The 19,666-nt window shown below is 41.4% G+C and overlaps 1 protein-coding gene across 2 annotated transcripts in view; it reads left to right on the top strand.

Moving 5' to 3' along the window:
- Positions 1-19,666, top strand: part of GRID1 (glutamate ionotropic receptor delta type subunit 1) — a 791,790-nt gene that overhangs the window by 462,607 nt on the left and 309,517 nt on the right. For both annotated transcript variants that reach the window (XM_033208974.1, XM_033208975.1), the window contains exon 5: positions 3,054-3,107. In XM_033208974.1, the coding sequence (XP_033064865.1) occupies positions 3,054-3,107 (54 nt within the window). The remainder of the gene's footprint in view (positions 1-3,053; positions 3,108-19,666) is intronic.

The raw sequence follows: 19,666 nt of genomic DNA, 5'->3' as shown, positions 1-19,666 counted from the left end.
TCTGATCAATTGTCTCCACCAATATCTTCCCTGCATGGGTCTGATACTAGGTGGAAGTACTTCTTAGGGTGGCCAAATCTCCCACCCACTCCCTGGGGTCTCCCAGAATCAGGTTGTCTGCAGTGCTGGCTTCTTCCAGGACAAGCAGAGAACCTCTCACCTGCACAGGTATACCCAGACCTTCAGATTCACAGAACTGCATATTCTGAAGCAGGACTCTCAGGCCCTGAAGCCAAGAGGCAGGGTCAGAGCTCTGAAACAGCACAGGATCTCAGACACAGCACAATTACCAGTAAATTAGGATCCCTAGCAGTGGGGCCTGGGGGCCCTCTTTTTTAAAGCTCCCTAGGAGGTTCTTAAACACAGCCAGACTGGAGAATCATTGCTGAAGAATGTCAGTGCATAATAACGCTTCACTTCTCACAAATGGTTAACCTTCTTAGATACATGGCACTGTAAAGAGAGTACTGCTCACCTTCTGCTCAGGCACTTCCTGGGATGGGACGTCACTACTCCTGAGACATCCCATTTCATCTTGAATGACTTGGAAAGTCAGAAAGTTGTCTCCTATATTGAATTGATATCTGCCTCCCTGATTATGGGAGTCATTGGCTCTAAGTCAACACTCAGAAGATGCACAGAGCAGTTCCAATCTCTCTTGCACATGACAATTTAAAGACACCTGTATTATCCCACCTCTAAGCATCGCTGATCACTTTAACTGTCCCTCTTCATGACTGGGCTATAGTGTGCATTGTCCTTCATCAAGTGGGGCGGCCTGGTTAGGTCCATCCCCCAAGGGGTGGAACAAACTCCTCCCACACCCTCGTTTCCATGAGTTGAGCTAGAGGTGAGCTGGAGCCCATCGATGTGCTTTTACATACCTTGGGAGACAGGAAAGGGCAAGTGTTATCTACATTTTATGAAGGAACAGAGACCATAGTGGTTAAGTGACAGCTGGGTGGAGGCAGTCCCCTTTGGTTTTTCCTCAAGAGTGTTGCTTTCAAACATCATTTCCCCATTTGCCCTTCTGCTCCTGGAAACTGAGTGTAGGGCTGTGAGTTCGGCCTTGCTAAACCACATGTCTTTAGATTCAGTTCAGTGTTCCAGCCACTGAGATGTTATGACATCCTCCCAGATTTGCATCTGTGCACATTTGATAAGAGTATTGCCAGTGTCCTCTACATGAGTGTCAAGGAAATGTTGAACTGTTGGCAATCGAGGTGAGCTAGAGCCCAGTGGTGTTCTCAGAGCATTCTCAGCCCACCCTGTCTCCACTTCTCCCTCCACCTCTTCAGCAGTGCTTCCAGGCTTTTGAAGGCCTCCCTGAAAGTCTGCGTGTTGACAGGAGAGAGGCTCTGGACAGGGTGGCTGAGACTCCACCCTGAAGTGTTCTCCTTCCTCTACCCTGACTGAAGGTTCCTTTGAGCTTTGGCTCTTCAGCCCTTGAAGCTTCTCAGGAGAAAGCCGGGTTAACTGAGTTTGTAGAAAGGGGTGGAAAGTGTCTTCAGGATACAGCCTTGCAGCATACCCAGGTACATGGCTTAGCATCTCTTGAAGCCTCCTTTCTTTCCAGTGCAAAAGAGAGGCACCCTGTATATGACAGTTTGCAGGCTGTAGCACCATGCAGACCTAGGGTCACTGGTGGGGTCGTTGGCACAGGCCCTGACACCTCCATGCCTCATTTGTTGGGAGTGAGGCAGATCTCTATGTACTGATGAGGAAAGATATTCGTGTTACATTGAGAAATCAAAAACTAGAGTCTTAACTGGATGTGTATTTCATGGTCTGATTTTAATGAAAACACTTGTCTGATATCTATTTGAGCTATTTACTTGCAGAGATAACTGTAAAATCTTCTAGATGGTGACACCTCAAACAATGTTTAGAGAGTAAATATGGAGGGATAAAGGGGGAATTTTCACTATGACAGCATATTTTTTTTAAATGGGATGGGATGATGGGATGTTGAACATTTTTATTTTTTTGCATTTTTTTTGATAACAGGAATAATAAAATTACATTTCAAACAAAAAACCAGGACTCCAATCTGATAGCTCTTGTCCAGGTTCATAGTCGGCCTGGCTCAGTGTCCAGGCTCAGCAAGCACTTGGCACCTGCTCACGGGATGTATTCATACGGGACATGCTTGGAAACCATCAGTCTCTTCCAATTCTTCCAATCTGTTGGCTTTCCAATTGAAGGAGAGGGAAAGCACTCATAAACACATACAGGAAACAAAATAATTAACTGAATTCTGTCTGCCTCGGCCTTCCACTTCATTTGCATAATCAACAATGTTTGCTGAATACCTGCTGTGTGCCGGTTACAGCTATTGGGACACAGCTGTGACCTAGGAGATGTGGCCTTTGACATAATGGCAGAGGAGATAGACAATAAGAAATATGCTGGCAGAGGAGATAGACAATAAGAAATAAGTAAACTGATAGACATTCAAGCACAAAGATGGCAAGTGCCATAAAGAAACAGAACAAAACACTGTAATAGAGAGTTACAAATGGGGCTACGGCCCAGGAACTAGAAAGAGCTTTGTTCTATGAATCCTAAAGAACTGAAGGAAGCTGGGAGCCCCAGAGCTGCTGGGAGCTGCTGTCTTCCTGAATGTCACTCAGTACAGTTGGACTAGACAAGCCCCCATAAATCCCTCATTCCAGTTTCCTGATTCTGCAGCCTGGAGTAATGATAACACTCATCCCTTAAGCGCCCCAGCAGAAAGGTGTTTGCAGGCATTCCTAGGGAAGGGAGGCTGTACCTGTGCCTGTGACTCTGTGCTGCCTGCAGGAACCCAAGCATCTAATCTTGCTCTGGGCTGGTGCAGGAGAGCATGGAGGGAGAGCAGGAAATCAGATGTCTGTGTTCAGATGAAGCTTCTTGCAGCTAAGGCAGCCAGAGCAGGCCCCAGGGGGATGGCATGTTTTGTGAGGAAAATATTATCTAAGAACAATGTTTATAAAACTCTGTCTCGGCAATCATCCTGTGTCTGCCAGCTTCTGTCTAGCTTCTGTTCATGTTCGTTCTTTTTCTCTCTGCAGGCCGTGGAGACCAACCTGGCTTCCAAGGACAGCCACTGGGTCTTTGTGAATGAGGTAAGGGCTCTAGAAATGTGATGAGCACAGCCTGGACTGAGCCCCTAGCCCCTTGGTAAAGCTCAGCATGATCCTTTTGGGTTCAATTCTGACTTAGGGGTCTGTTGTGAATCCTGGGGCTCCACCTAGCCCAGGCAGGAACTCAAAGAGTTGAACTTGACCTAGCAGGGTGCTCACCTGGCAGGTGAGAACCAGAGAAAGAATCCTGACCCGGGTCCATGAGGAAGTCAAAAGTCAGAGGGCAGTGGTGGCAGGGATGAGGCTTGCTAGGTGAGGTGAGGCAGCCAGTGGGAGCCAGGGGCTGGAACAGTTAGGGCAGGTCATGAATTGGGATGCAGAGGCGGTGGGTCAAAGGAATGAGTAGGGGAGGAAGGCTGAATTTCATGCAGGATGGTAAGGGTGTGCATGAGTGTGAGCGAGAGTGTGTATGCAGGGTGTGCACATGCATGTGAGAGTGTGAATCCAGGTGTGTGTGTATGTCTGTGTTAATGGTGTGTGTGTGTTTATGAGTTGTGTGTGTGTGTAGGTGTGTGTGAACATCCATGTGTGTGGATGTGTCTGCGTGAAGGTGTGTGTATATATGTGTCTGCGTGAAGGTGTGTGTATATATGTGTCTGCGTGAAGGTGTGTGTGTATATGTGTGTGGATATGTTTGAGTATGTGACAGGTATGTGCATGCATGTGCAAGTGTATGTGTGTGTGTGAGCGTGTGCATGTGTAAATGAGTGAATATGTGTGTGGCTGTGCATGTACAAGAGTGTGTGTGTGTCTTTGTGTGTAAATTGTATGTGTTGAATGTATGTACCAGGGTGTGCATGTGCAAATTTCATGTGTGCATGTGTGTATGTATGAGTGTGTGTGCATGAGTGTGTATATGTGAGTTTGTGTATGTATATGTTTGGGTGTGTATGTATGAAAGTGCATATATCTGTATATGAGTTTGTGTGAGTGCTGTGCTGTGAGTTGTATGTGCATGTGTGTGTGTGCATGTGTGTGTAAGTATGTTTGTGTGTGCAACCAGTACGTGTAGGGATAAGTGTACCCACGTAAAGGGAGTAAATAGGAAGTCTCTCCCATGACTGACCATCCCACCAGCTTGGCCCCAGGGAGGAATGACAACACCAGGGATCATGGTGGCCTGGCCTGCTCTTCATTACTTGTACCCTGTCTGGCCCTGGCCTCCTCCACGCTGGAAATCGCACAGCCTAGCTTTCCCAAAGAATCCCCTCTGCCCACATGTCCTTTCAGGAGCACTGACTGGGGTGGCCTGTGTGACCTCAGTGCGCTATATTCACTGACAGCAGACTCAGAATGTGTTCCTGGTGTAAGCTTTCATCATGGCTCATCATGGCTATGGCCTTCAGCTGCTCCTAAATTAGCTGATCAATTTCTAATGGCTTCATCTGGAAGATGCAGGTTTATTATGTAGGCAATTCATTCTTTTATGATGTCTGTTTCCCCATTAGTTCTTTGCTAATATGTCTGAAATAGTCTTGGGTGGCTTATTTTAATAATTGTGCAGGTAGTATCAGATTGTAACTACTTGCAAAGTCCACTTTTCATAGATTTCCCTTCATGAATTCACATCTTATTAGCTCCATGTCCACAGACACCAGTTGGGGATGTGTAGTAACTGTCCATTTACCATGGGGTGCAGGTGGTTGTGCTGGTAATTAGAGGGGACATGACCGCCTCCTCCTGTTTTCAGAGCCTGTGAGAGGCTGCCTTGATCCTTGAGAAGTTTCGATTCTCTGGGGTTTGCTGACTTCTCTATGGTTCTTCACAGTCCAGTTTTCTTTGTTCCAAAGAAACGATGCATTCCTGAAGTCAAATGTCTGATGCTGGTTTTACTTTTTTGATGAAACCTCCAAATTGGATAGCCAGTGTTTCTCTGTTACCAGTCTTCAAAAGAATTGCTCTGCTTTTACATTCCTAACCTGTTTTCTTTTCTTTCCCCAAATCCCCACCCACCCTCAGGGGCCACCTGTCTGTCCCTCTTGACTCACTCTTCAGGGCTGGAGTTAACTTCAGACTAACCCAGTGTGCGGTGCCCCTAGGGCATTCCATACTGATAGGCACATTGGCATTACTGGGGCAGCTGGAACCCAGGGCTGAGTGTCATCAGGAGGAGTCAGATAGGGGGTATACCTGTTGGAGCCACACTGGAGTGGCTTAGAGAGGATGGCAGTGTCGCACCATGGCCAGCTGTGTACCCTGCGCCAGCCCAGGAGCGCACACGGATGGTGCGAGTATCTCTGAGCTGAGTGTGTCCTCCTCCAAATGTGAGGGGCCTCCAGGGAGCCCCAGCTCCCTCCTTTCTTGGCTTCCTTTTCTGTGAGGCAGGGGACAACATCTAATATTTCTTATTTTTATTTTTTAGTTTTTGAGACTGGAGTCTTGTTCTGTTGCCCAGGCTGGAGTGCAGTGGTACCATCTCAGCTCACTGCAATCTCCGCCTCCCAGGCTCAAGCAATTCTCCTGCCTCAGCCTCCTGAGAAGCTGGGACTATAGGTGTGTGCCATCTCGCCCAGCTAAGTTTTGTATTTTTAGTAGGGTGGGGTTTACCATGTTGGCCAGGCTGGCCTCGAACTCCTGACCTCAAGTGATCTGCCCTCCTCGACCTCCCAAAGTGCTGGGATTACAGGCATGAGCCACCATGCCTGGCCAGCTAATATTTCTTAATCACCTACTATGCGCCAGGCACTTGTTACTGCATTTGTTACCCTCCTAGTCCTCATCAACAGCCCAGTGTGACAGTTATCCTCATTTTGCAGATGGGAAAACAGAGTCTCCAGAGGTTAAATCACTTGCCCAAGGTCATGCAGCTATTAATGGTGTATCTAGGATCCTATTTGAGGACCGTCTGGCTCCAAAATTTTTCCATCAAACAGTAGCTTCATGCACACGGCCTTGGCAAAGATCCCTAACTCACAGTCAGTGTCTGATTCAGTGAAGCCAGTCAGTGGGGGTCAAGTATGTACACTGACGGGGAATGCTCTTGGGCTGGCCTTTGGTGCCAACTCATGGACTTTTTTGAAGTCTTCTATCAGAAGGTAGGGCCTGTTGGAAAGCTTTCACCCAGGCACCCCAGGGTAGCCTCTGGTTAAGGACCGAAGTGTTTTCCAAATTACATGTAGGCTTATCCTTCGGATCTGGCTATATTCAGGACTACTGTTTCTGGTTTCAGCATGGCCCCAGTTGAACACAAAAGTCCTGTTATTCTTATTACAATGTGATATCATTTTAGGCTTTGCCCAATTTTTAAGCTATCCAAGTATAGAGCCACAGGCAAATGGTTTCCCAGCCACCTTCCTGTTTGTCTTATATAATGACTAGAGATAAAATAAGGGGGAAAAATAAAGAAAAAAGGAGAGTCAGGGGCAGGCATTTACTGGCTCACTTTCCAACATGCTCCAGAATTCAGCTGCTTCACTGGGTCCTGGCCTTCCCACATGTTGAAACTGCTCCCCACTTCTCTGGATTAAGTTCAGCTCCTCAAACAAGATCAGGTCTGTGCCTCCCTGACCACCACAGGTGTCTTTGGGGCCTCCAGCATGGCCCTCTAGCTGTGCCCCCCACTCCCTCTCTTTCCTTACAGGTTCTGCCTTTCAGTTTCTTTCTCTATTTGATTTGTTTTATGCATTTTCCTGGATTCAAAATAAACATTTGAGGGCACATGTTTTTATTTGCTTTCTTTATGCAGTGGTTTTCTAAATACATCTGCCCTCTTTCTGGTGAGTATTGGCGTTACATATTACAGACCTGGTTTATTTGGAGAAGAAATAATTGGATGCAGAGGAAGCCTTGTGTGAGCCCTACCGACAGTTCCTATAGGTCTCTGGGCACCACTCTGGGGACACTGGAGAGCGGATGTGTTTTTAGATCTGCTAAAAGTATTTAAAGAATATTTTAATTGACTGATTAGGTTGCAAATTACCTTAGAGAGGGTAGGGGATTCAAAAGAACTTGTGGAAAACAAAATGAACTGTTAGTCAAGGTGGCCACTGAACTGTGAGTCCCTTGAGGGCACGGCCAGATTCAGCTCATCACTGAATCCTCAATGCCCTGAGCAAGGAATAGATTCTTCAAAGGTTTGTTCGAAGGCAGGTCGATGTACATAGTGTAGAGCAAATTGCATTGACAAGCATTTCCCTGTCTGCCTCAGAGAAAAGACAAAGGCAACAATTAAGTCCTGAGTTTCAGCGATGGAAAGGACCTCTATGGGTCATTCATCAGATGTTGCCAAGTTCAAGCCCAGTCAGCCCTGACTCTGGATGAGGCGGGTGGCTTTTGGAGCCTCTTTAGCAGCTGAGGTAAAATGTTTCCTCTCCACGCATCCTCCAGCAGATGCCAGGAGAGTCAGGGATCCCTGTGGGTCTGGCCTTTTGGGAACTTTGTTCAGGGAGTTCTCCCATAGAAAAATCAGTATGACTCTCCAGCCTCTTGAAGAACCAAGGGTGATGGGGATTGAAGCACTCTGTTTGTTGCTGGGCAACTTCCATTGTTACATGAATTCTTCCAGACATTGAACCAAACCACACACACACTTTGGTGGAAATGGTTTAAGGTGCTTAACGGATGATGTGAGTATGCACACATAACCTTTGCACCTGGGTTTTATCAGAGAGTGAGGCTCTAAGAGGTGATCTGTGGGTCAGCAGGGGCCAGGAGGAGGTGACTTCTAAAAAGGGAGGACATATAGTCAGCAGGCCCTTGCCACTTCTTCCCGATTGTCAGCGTATGTCGGTGACTCCACATCTCACATCCATTCCAGACCTTGCCCTTGAGCTCCAGATCCAGAGATCCAGCTTGACTCAAGATCCTCTTGACTTGGCCACTTGGAAGCTCCATCACCAACTCAAACTCAGCGTGTCTCTCTCCAAACTCGCCATCCTCCCCAAACCTGGCTCTCTCTTGGTGCTCCTGATCTCAGAGACCACTGTCACCATCCTTCTGGTTAGCTCCTCAGACACAGAAAAGACAAAGGCATGATAAAAGAAAAAGACTGTGATGTGAATGCTGAATCACATAGCTTTAAGAAATCTGCCCACATCATCCAGCCCACTGCAGCCCTCTGCAGGATGACCCTGACCCTACATTTGCACCCTTATTTACTTCTTACTATTGCATTCCTATCTCATGGGTCATCCCTGCAAAAGGATAAGTGACTTCTTGTTTCTTGTATTTATTTTTCCCTGCTAGCTTTGGGGTTTTGGCAGCATTTTTCTTTCCACCTGCCATGTCCTTCTGAATCTGTGATTGTCTAGGACTTCCCTTTCTTGCAGGGATCTGCTTAACATTGCCTCTGCCAAAAGGACTTCTGTATTTCCCCAGTAGGGTGATTCTTTCACAGCCTTACCCCAGTTCTACTGTGTTGGGGAATTGATGCACGTGCCTGATTCCCTGGACAAGCTGATCTGCTTTCTCTGAGGTTCCCTAAAATTTCTAGTATGAGGAGCTGACACACAGAAGAGCTCACTGGGTTAAATGATCTGACTGTATCTTAAGAGACCCCCCATCTGCCACCCCAAAGACAAGGTCATCCCAGTGTGTGGACTTCTTCAGTACCTTCTGCCTAGATGCTCTCCTGTTCTTGAGCCTCAGGCCCCGGTCCCCATCTTATCACTTTCACTAGTTTGTCACCAACAAGTACTCAGTGAGCAAGGGGTCAGTCCTTGCTCTTAGAACAGCCTCTGTCAATAGTCCAGGGACATCACTCCAGACTTTCAAATCTTCCCTATCCTAAAGCACACACCAAGGTAAAACAAATGAAAATAAGATTACATGCCACATGTATAACATGGGAGAGGAAGATGCTAATGCTCTAATTGAAGAAAACAAAGAAAAAGACCGTGATATGAATGTTGAATCACATAGCTTTAAGAAATCTCTGTTTGGGACCCACAGAAAGAGAGGGAAGGAAAAGATTGTTTTCTTCCTTTTATTTTGAAGATTCCAATTCTGTTGGACTGTTCGGTCCCTGTACCATTTACCATCTTCAAATTTAACTTAGTAACACTCAAAAACAATTATATTTGTCATAATCGTTTTACTTGTTTCTCTCCCAGCCTCACTGAGAAATCTTTGAGGACAGGGAGCACATCTTACTACCTCTGTAGCCCCAGTTCAGAACTCTTGAATGAAGACCAGGAGTTGCCATTTATTAGACCTTAGATAGAGCCAGACATTGTTTTTGAGTATCACCTTCATTATCTTTTTCTTTTTTTCTGAAAAAGTAACAGCTTTGTTGAGGTTTAATTGACATGCAATACATACAATATTTAAGTATATAAGTTATTAAATTTGGCATATGTATATACCCAGGAAACCGTAACCACAATAGAGGTAGTGAACATATCCATCACCCCAAAAGTGTCCTCATGGCCCTCAGGAACGCCACCCTCCTGGCCCACTTTATCCCACTCTCTAGGCAACTACTGATCTGTTTCTGGCTCTACTGATTATTTGTATCTTTGCGTTTTATCTAAGTGGAATTATGGAGTATGTACTCTTCTGCTTTTGGTATGGCTTATTTTATTCAATGAAATTATTTTGAGATTCATCTTATGTTGCAATGTGTAGCAATAGTTCTTTCCTTTTTATTGATGAGGAATATTTATTTGTACATGGGTAAGCCACAATAGGATTATCTATTCTTCTGTTGATGGACATTTGGGTTGTTTTAGTTTTTTTGCCATTACAAATAAAGCTTCTACGAACATTTATGTATAAGTCTTTGTATGGACGTATACTTTCCTGTTTCTGGGACTTATACCTACAAGTGGAATTGCCAACCCCTATGGTAGATTTATGTTAACTTTTTAAGAAACTGCCAAGTTGCTGAGAGTTCCAATTGCTTCATGTCCTCTTCAGCACTTGTTATGGTCAGGCTTTTTGATTATAGTCACTCTAATGGGTGTGTAATGGTTCTCACTGTGATGTTGATTTTTCATTTCCCTGATAACTAATAATACTTCCTAGCATCTTTTCTTGTGCTTATTTGCCGTTTAGATCTAAGTATCTTCTTGGCAAAGTGTCTGTTTAAACAACTTCCCCATTTATATTGGATTTTTTGTTTTCTTATTATTGAGTTCTGAAAATTCTTTTTATATTGGGATAAAAGATTTTGTAAAAATCAGATATATACTTTGTAAATATTTTCTCCCAGCCTGTGGCTTTTCAGTCTCGCATTGTCTTTTGAAGAAGAGACATTTTAAATTTTTATGAAGTTTAACTTACCAATTTATCTTTTAAGAATATGTTTTTACTGTAGTATCTGAAAAATGCCTGTACTCTTGATTCTATTCCATTGATCTATTTTTTTTCTATCTTTATGCCAATCCCACATTCTTTTGATTACTATAGCTATAGCTTTATGATACGATTTGGAATTAGATTTTGTTAGGCTTCTGCCTTGTTCTTCATCTTCAAGATTGTTTTGGTTGTCTTAGGTCCTTGAAATTTTTGTATACATTTATAATCAGCTTGTTATTTTCTAAAAAAAACTGACTGGGATTTTATTTGGGATTGCAGTGAATCTGTACTCCATTTTTGGGAGAATTGACATCATAAAAATAGTGAGTCTTCTCACCCACAAACAAGATATATCTCCCTAATTATTTAGATTTTATTTAATTTCTCTCAATGTTTTATCTTTTCCAGTGTACAGATCTTTCATGTCTTTTTGTCAGATTTATCCCTTAGTATTTTATATTGTCAGTGCTACTGACAATTATACTTTAAAACAAATTTTAATTTCCAATTGTTCAATGGTAGAATATACAAATGCAATTGATTTTTGCATATTGGTCTTGTATCCTGGAACTTTGCTAAACCCGCTTACTAATACTAGTGGAGTTTTTCATAGATTCCATTAGATTTTCTTAGAGAAAATATTCTTGACTATCATGTCCTCTGGGAATATGACAGTTTTACCTCTTCCTTTCCATCTGGATACTTTTTATTTCTTTTTTCTTCCTGATTGCAGTGATTAGTACCTCCAGTTCAATGTTGAATATAAGTGGTGACAGGAGACATCATTTTCGTATTCCTGATATTAGAGGGAACACACACAGTGTTTCATCATTAAGTATCAGGTTAGCTGTAAGTTGTTTATAGATGTTCTTTATCAGATTGGGGAAGTTCTCTTCCATTCCTAGACTGGTGAGAATTTTTATCAGGAAATGATAATGGATTTTATCTAATGCTTCTGCATCTATTGAGATGATCATATGGTTTTTCTTTTTGCAGAATATGCTGAATTACATTGACTGATTTTCTAACATTAAAGCAATCCAACATCTCTGGGATAAAATCTACTTTTCATATTATATTATCCTTTGTATATACTGTTCTATTTGATTTGTTAAATTTTTGATTAGAATTATTCTCCTATGTTCACCAGGTATATTGGTATTTATTTATTTTTTCTTTTTATGTCTTTCTTTAGTTTTGGTATTGGCATAATGCTGGCCTCAAAAGTAAGCTGGGAAGTATTCTCTCTTTTACAGTTTCTGGAAGAGTTCATAAATAATTATTATTTTTTTCCCCTAAATGTTTGTTAGAATTTACCAATGAAGCCATCTGAGCCTGGGGTTTTCTTTAGAGGAATATTTTAAATACAAATTAAATTTATGTATTAGACATAGAACTAGCTATTTGTTCTCAAGTAAGTTTGGTAATTTGTGTCTTTCCAGAAATTTTTCCATTTCCTCTAAGTTGTCAAATTTATAGGTATGGTCCAGGCATGGTAGCTCACCCCTGTAATCCCAGCACTTTGGGAGGCCGAGGCAGGCAGATCACTTGAGGTCAGGTGTTCCAGACCAGCCTGGCCAACATAGCGAAACCCCACCTCTACTGAAAATACAAAAATTAGCCAGGTGTGGTGGTACACCCCTGTAATCCCAACTACTTGGGAGACTGAGACATGAGAATCACTTGAACCCGGGAGGTGGAGGTTGCAGTGAGCCGAGATTGTGCCATTGCATTCCAGCCTCGGCCACAGAGTGAGACTCTGTCTCAAATAAACAAAACAAAACAAAGCAAACAAAAAAATTTATAGATATGAAGTTCATAATATCCTGCTATTATCCTTTTAATACTTGTTGAATCTATAGACATATGATTTTTCTCATTTATAACATTCATTACTTGTCTCTTTTCTTTTTTTCTTGATCAGTCTGATTGGAGATTTATTGATGTTATTCATTTCAAAGAACCAGTTTTCAATTTCATTGATTTTCTCTATTGTTTTTCAGTTTCCATTTATATTAGTTTATTGTTTTGTCTTCATTATTTTCTTTTTTCTGTTTACTTTGGCTTTAATTTGCTCTTTTTTCCCCCTAGTTTCTAGGGAACAAGCTGCGATCATTGATTTAAGACCTGTCTTTTTCTTTGCTATGTTTCCCCTTAAGTGATTTAGTGACATCTCACAAATCTTGATATGATGTGCTTTCATTATTTAGTTCAAAATACTTTCTATATTACTTTTGGATTCCTTCTTTGACCCATGGGTTTTAGAAGTATGTTTTTAGTTTCCAAATATTTGGGGATTTTAAAGAAATCTTTCTGCTATTGGTTTCTAATTTAACTCCACTGTGGCTACAGGATAGATTTTCTATTATTTGGGTCCTTTTAAAATTATTGAGACTGATTTGATAGCCAGTATATTGTCTTTCTTGTTAGATATTTCAAGTATACATGAAAAGGATCCATTATCTGTTGTTGTGTGGAATGTTTCATCAATGTGAATTAGGTCATTTTAGTTGAGTGTTGATTGTGCCTTCTGTATCCTTTATGATTATTTTGTCTACTTTTTCTATCAATTATTTAGAGAGGAATATTAAAATATTCATCCTTAATTGTGAGTTTGTTTATTCCCCTTTCAGTTTTATCAGTTATTGCTTAATATATTTGGAAGCTTTATTTCAAGGGGCAGAAATGCTTAGGATTTTTATGTCCTCTTGATTTATTAACCCTGTATCATTAGGACATAAATTAGGATTTATCCCTGGTAATTTTTTCTGCTCTGAAATATACTTTATCTGATATTACTGCAGCCATTCTATATTTATTTTGACTTGTGTTAGCATAATACCTTTTTTCACCATCTTACTTTTAACATACTTGTTTCTTTCTGTTTAAGTATATTTCCTGGAGGCAGCACTTATTTAGGTCTTGCTATTTTATCCATTATAACAGTCTTTACCTTTTAATTGAGGAATTTTAGATAATTTATACTGAATGTAATCATCAATATTGTTAGGCTCAAGCCTGTCTTCTTGCTGTTTTGTATTTGTTTCATTTCCTTTGATTCCTTTTTTCTCTTTTAAAGCTTCTTATGGATGAATTGAGAATTTTTTATGATTCTATTTTAACTGTTTTATTGGCTTATGAGCTATAACTCTTTTAAAAAAGTTTAGTAGCTGCTTTAGGATTTATAGTATACATCTTTAATTCACCATCATCTACTTTTAAGTGAAATTATACTACACCACATATATTTCAGTATAAGTATCTTACAATAGTATCCCTCCATGTTACCCTCCTGGACTCGATATAATTGTTATAATAAATATTACTTTTATATGTGTTATATACACAAAAATACATAGTTATTATGTTTATTAAAACAGTCAATTATCTTTTAAAGAGATTTAAGTAATAAGAAAATAATCTTAAATACTTTTCTCTGCCGTTATTATTTCAGGTGGTATTTATTTTTTTGGTGTGAAGATCTGTAGTTTGATCTGATATCATTTCTCTTCTGCTTGAAAGACTTCCTTTGACATTTCTTATAGTACAGTTCTGCTGGAGATGAATGCTTTCCACTTCTGTATGTGTGAAAATGACTTTATTTCACTTTCATTTTTGAAAGATATTTTTACTAGGTACGGAATTCTAGGTTAACAGTATTTCCTTTCAGTGCTTTAAAAATGTTGCCGCACTATCTTCCTACTCATATTAATACTGATAAGCATCTGATATTATCGTTACTTTTGTTTTTCTGTACATAACATGCTCTTTATCTCTGGTTTCTTTTAATGTTTCTTCTCCTTCTCTGGTTTTGATCAATTTGATTATCACATACCTTGGCATGGTTTTCTTGTTTTTATTTTTGTGTATGCCTGCACTTTGTTGAGTTTCTTGAACTTGTGTATTTATAATTTTCATGAAAACTTTAATCCATTATTACTGCAAAATGTGAAAAAGATCTTTTATATTTTCTAATATTTTTCTGCCTCCGTATCCTCTTACTTAAGATTTTGAGTTACGCAGATATTAGGTTTTTTTGAAGTTATCCCACATATTACTGATGTTCTTTTCCTCTTCTTTTTTTTCTCTCTATTTTATTTTGCATAATTTTTATTGTTATGTGTTCAGATTCAGTGATATTTTCTTTGTTGGTGTCTCCTTTGCCAATTATTCTGTGCAGTGTGTTTTTTTAATCTCATGCATTGTAGTTTTGATCTCTAGAAGTTTGAGTTGAGTCTTTTCTTTAAATCTTCAATGTCTCTACTTACATTTTGAATGTAAAAAAAGTAGCTATAATAACTGTTTAAAGTCATTGCTAATTCTAATTCTGTTTTAGTTCTGCGTCAGTTTTGTTTAATCGATTCTTCTTCTTCTTATGGCTTATGTTTTTCTGAATGCCTGGTAACCTTTGATTGACGGCCAGACTTTGTGAATTTTACTTTGTTGAGTACTAGCTGTTTTTTGTGTTCCTATACATATTCTTGAGTTTTTTTTTTTCTAGGATACAGTTATTTGGAAATAGTTGATCCTCTTGCTTTTGTGATTTAATAGGTGTTTCTCAAGTAAAACTCAGTCTAGGGCTAATTATTTTACACTGCTGAGGCTAGACTACTTAAGTATTTTGCTCAATGCACATGAAGTATGAGGTTTTCCAGTCTGGATGGTAGGAAGAAACACTCTTCCTAGCTCTGAGTGAGCTCCATACACTGGTTTGGTCGGTTCTTTTACCAGCCTCAGGTAGTCTCCTTACATGCATGCTCTGGTCAGCACTCTGCTCAGTATTGCCATGGGGGACCCTCTCTAAGTGACCACATTTTTCTCTCTCTGTGCAGTTTTCTCCTCTTTAGTACTCTTTCCTGCAAACTCTAACTGCCTTGCTCTTCCAGTCTCTCGGGTCCATATCCTTAATACGTGGAGTCTTCTGGGTTCTGCATGCTTCCTCTCCCCACCTGCACTGTGGCATGGAAATTCTCTAAAGGCAGTGATTTAGCTCAGTCATAAAACCCTTGTTTCCTGTCTTGGAGGATCGCTATTCTTCATTGCCTATTTTCCAGTGTCTTGCAAACTATTTTTTCATGGGTTTTTCCCAGTCTTTTGGTTATTTCATATCAGAGGGTAAATCCAATCCCTGTTACTCCATCTTGGTTAATTATAGGCATCATCTTTATTATCTGACTTAATTCTCAGAAAGCTCCTGGTATCGTGGGGCATATTTTGAATGGCGCAAGACAGATGACCAGATAATTATTACATTTATAATTTGATGAATTTGTTAGATTCTATGTAGTGTAATAAAATCATGTAAGGCAAAAAGAGGGAGAAGGAATGGATTCTACTTTACATAGGGTGCCCATGAGAAATCTATTTGATGAGGTAACATTTGAACAGGGACTTGAAGAAGTGAGGAAGCTGTGCATGTATCTGAGGGAACAGCATTCCAGTTGGAGGAGAGAACAGGTGTGAAGTCTCTGAGTGGGAGTCTGGGGGTAAGCTTTAGGAATGGTACAGAGGCTGGAGCACAGTGAGTGATGGAGAGAGTGGTGGGAGAGGGGTTAGAGGCATGGTAGGGGGCCAGGTTACGTAGAACTTTTCTGGCCTTTGTAAGACGCGATTCTTATTCTGAGTGAAGTTGGAATCAAGGAGAGGGTTTTGAGCAAAAGATGGCTATATATATATATATATTTTTGAAACTATACCCTCGTAGCTGCCTTAAGAGTAAGTGAGGTGGTAAGGGGTGTAGGGATGAAATAAATTATTTATCAGGCTATTGTGATTATCTAGGAAAGGAAGGGTGGTGGTTTTGACTATGAGGTAAAATGGAGGAGGTAAGAAGTAGTTGGATTCTGAATATATTTGGGGTGGGGAGCAGGTAAGATTTGTTGTTGGATTAGGTGTGGATTATGAGAAAAGAGAAACATCAGGTATGACTCTAGGATTTTCATTTGTTTTTAGCTTCAGGAACTGAAAAGAGAAGACATTTCTTGAGATGAGGAGATTGAATATTTGAGGGGTAAGATCAGGAATTTGGTTTGAATCTGTTGATTTTGAGATACCTATTAGACCATTACACAGAGATGGTATGTAGACACTAGACATGCGGCTCCATGAGTCTGGAGTTCAGAGGGAGGGTAAAGCTGGTGATATGAATCTGGGAGCCATCTGCATATAGGGGATATTTAACCTCATGCAACTGGATGAGACCACAAAGGGGTTGCATTACTAAAAATGAGAAGAGGCTCGAACCCTGACACCTCTGGGGCATGCCAAGCCAGAGAAAGGAGGAGAAACTCACCATGGATGCTGATCAGGAGCAGCCTGAGGTGGAGGAGGAGGACAGGTAGGCGGTGGTCCCAGAAACCAAGTGAAGAAACCATTTCAAAGGGAAGGAGAGGTCAATGTCAGGTGATGCTGCCAGGAGGGTATGTGACCTAGAAGGGGAATGCCAAAAAAGGTGGGAGCACGGAACCCTCAAGAACTCCAACTTCTATTATACCATCCTACAGATAAGAAAACTGTTTGATGCCACATAATTAGTAAGTGGCAGAATCAGGAATTGAGATCTGAGTGACTTCGAATTTAAGAGCTACATACCTGATGCCACACGGCTCCCCCCTTATCTTCCCTCTCACACCCAGCACTGGAATGCTGAATAAGTTATGGAATCCCAGCAATATTTGAATTTTTCATAACTTAGAAACAGTAATATAGTTTGTATTATGGAAAGTCTTACTATGAAACTTTTGTTAATTTATTGCAGTTGTCCCTCCTTATCTGCGGTTTTACTTTTTATGGTTTCAGTCACCCACTGTCAACTGAGGTTCAAAAGTATTAAGTGGAAAATTCCATAAATAAATAATTCATAAGTTTTCAATCACACACTGTTCTGCGTAGTGTGATGAAACCTCGCATTGTCCTGCTTTGTCCCACCCAGGATATGAATCATCCCTTTATCCAGGGTCTCCACACTGTATGCACCACCACCCATTGGTCACCCAGTGCTAGGTTATTGGATAGAAAAAACTATAGTATATATAGGGTTTGGTATTATCTGCAGTTTCAGGCATCCACTGAGGACCTTGAAATGCATTCCCCGAGGATAAGAGGGGTCTGCTTTATTAGATTTCTACCCTTTATATTATTTTGCACATTAGCGCCTTATTTTTAAAATCTATTGTGGAAAACATGAAAGAACCTGGCAAAAGCCCACACAAATAAACTTATACAAGTCCCATGAGGAATACATGAAGGAAACAAACCCTATTTACTGGAAATGCACTTCTATGTGTTAATCACAATAGGTCTATTCTTCTTTCTCAGCCCTAAAGGAACCTATGAGATTTAACATTTATGGTTGCAGATACATGAGGTCATCATTGTTCTGCAGGATCATTCTTTAGCCCTTTGAAAAGCCCTGTGGAGAGGGTGTTTGCAGCTGCACAAATGATGGGTTTGGGGAGCAGGACCGAGGAGGAAGTGACATACCATTGTGCTTTAGATCACAGCCTTTGAGAACACACCATGGATATGATTTTGGCTCCAATACTGACCACTTCTATGACTGTTTTATTTCCTTCCTTGAGCCATATCTTCATCATTTACTCAGTAGACTTTGTGATAGTTACCTGCTAGGACAGATCTCCTAGGACAGTCATGAAGATTAAATGAGCTAACATACAGGAAGTGGCCTAGCACAGCATCAGGCAGACAGCAAGCACTCTTAAAAGATAGCTCTTCTTCTTTGGGAGGCCAAGGTGGGCGGATAACGAGGTCAGGAGATGGAGACCATCCTGGCTAACATGGTGAAACCCCGTCTCTACTAAAAATACAAAAACAATTAACCAGGCATGGTGGCGGGTGCCTGTAGTCCCAGCTTCTTGGGAGGCTGAGGCAGGAGAATGGCGTGAACCCAGGAGGCGGAGCTTGTGGTGAAGTGAAGATGGCCACAGAGCGAGACTCCGCCTCAAAGAAAAGAAAAAAAAAAGATAGCTCTTCTTTGTAACAAGTGACTCACATCCTGTGGGAAAGTTAGCCTTTGTACTTTAATCAAGAAAACACACAGACTTGAGGAATTAATTCCTTTTGTTATTTGTTATGAATCCGAATCACAGCATTTATAGTTCTGTTCTGGGCCTGCTGCGACCCTCGTTCTTCCTGAAGTCTCATGCATCCTTTAAGACAGTTCAAATTACTGCCTCCCCCACTTTTTGCAATACCTATTAATGTCTTCCATGGCCTTTCCTTCTTTCCACACTGCATACAACTTATGCTGTGATTCTTCAGTGGTCCTCACCTTTTTCTTTCATGGCCTCTCTCCCTCCCATGATATATAACTCTTGACAAGCTATTGTTCATTCGTCATACATGTACTGAACACCTGTGAAGCACCAAGGATGCTCATAAGAATTTGAAAAATGCGTCCCTCACCCTCAGAGAGTTTATAGTGTCATGAGTGAGAAACATGTGTCCATGGATCACTAAATTACAGCTCAGCCAAGGCTGTGGGAGCCACTCCAGATCCTCTACAGTTCAAGTTCCAACTCTCTGTAGACAGACAACCTGCCATTGCTGTGGAATCAGACTCCATGTTTTTAGATATGAATCAGTTGTTCCCAACAAGCGTATTGCCGTTTTGCAGAGTTTTGACAGAAAAATGCTCGGGAAAGGGAGTGCTGACACTTAGGGAGTTTTAAAAATAGCTTTAATTACCACGTGCAGCAAATGTATTTGAAAACTAAAGGTTGGTGTCTACCTTTCCGCATTCCTATCCATCTGTCTTCCAACAAATGGATTCTGGTGGATTCAGATGAACTTGCTGCTTGTGCCAGAAAGGCCCTATTATCTGTGCCTTCTACCCTGTTATTACACCTCCTTCGCCAGGCTGGATAATCATTATGCACCACACAGAGGAGAAGCAAGCGCGCCTGCATGCACACGTACACACGCACATTCACATGTGGCTGCTGCCTTCACACAGCATGGGGAATTACAGGCCCCTGGTGGAGCTCCCCAGGAAGGGTCCTTTCAAAGCTGGAACAGAGCAGAGGCGGGAGATAGTTCAAACCACCAGAACCTCTTTCTGTGAAGTGTCTTAAGGGATTTTTGAGGGTTTACAGAGACAGTAGTCTCAGCTTTGGTTCTCTTTCCTACTGCCTCAAACCAAGGGATGCTATGTGCACTGAGGCAACTGTCTCTTAGGGGTGGCTGGAGAATCCCAAATGAATATTATGCAGTTTTGGAAAGGAAAGTGAGGAGGCAGTTTAATTGCCAGTGATTGGAACTAGGATGCAGTTTCCAGCAGCCCTAGA

The sequence above is a fragment of the Trachypithecus francoisi genome, unplaced genomic scaffold (genome assembly GCF_009764315.1).
Source record: "Trachypithecus francoisi isolate TF-2019V2 unplaced genomic scaffold, Tfra_2.0 Lachesis_group9, whole genome shotgun sequence".
NCBI lineage: Eukaryota > Metazoa > Chordata > Mammalia > Primates > Cercopithecidae > Trachypithecus > Trachypithecus francoisi.
The sequence above is the reverse complement of the archived record's forward strand: the minus strand, read 5'-3'. Positions and strand labels throughout refer to the sequence as shown.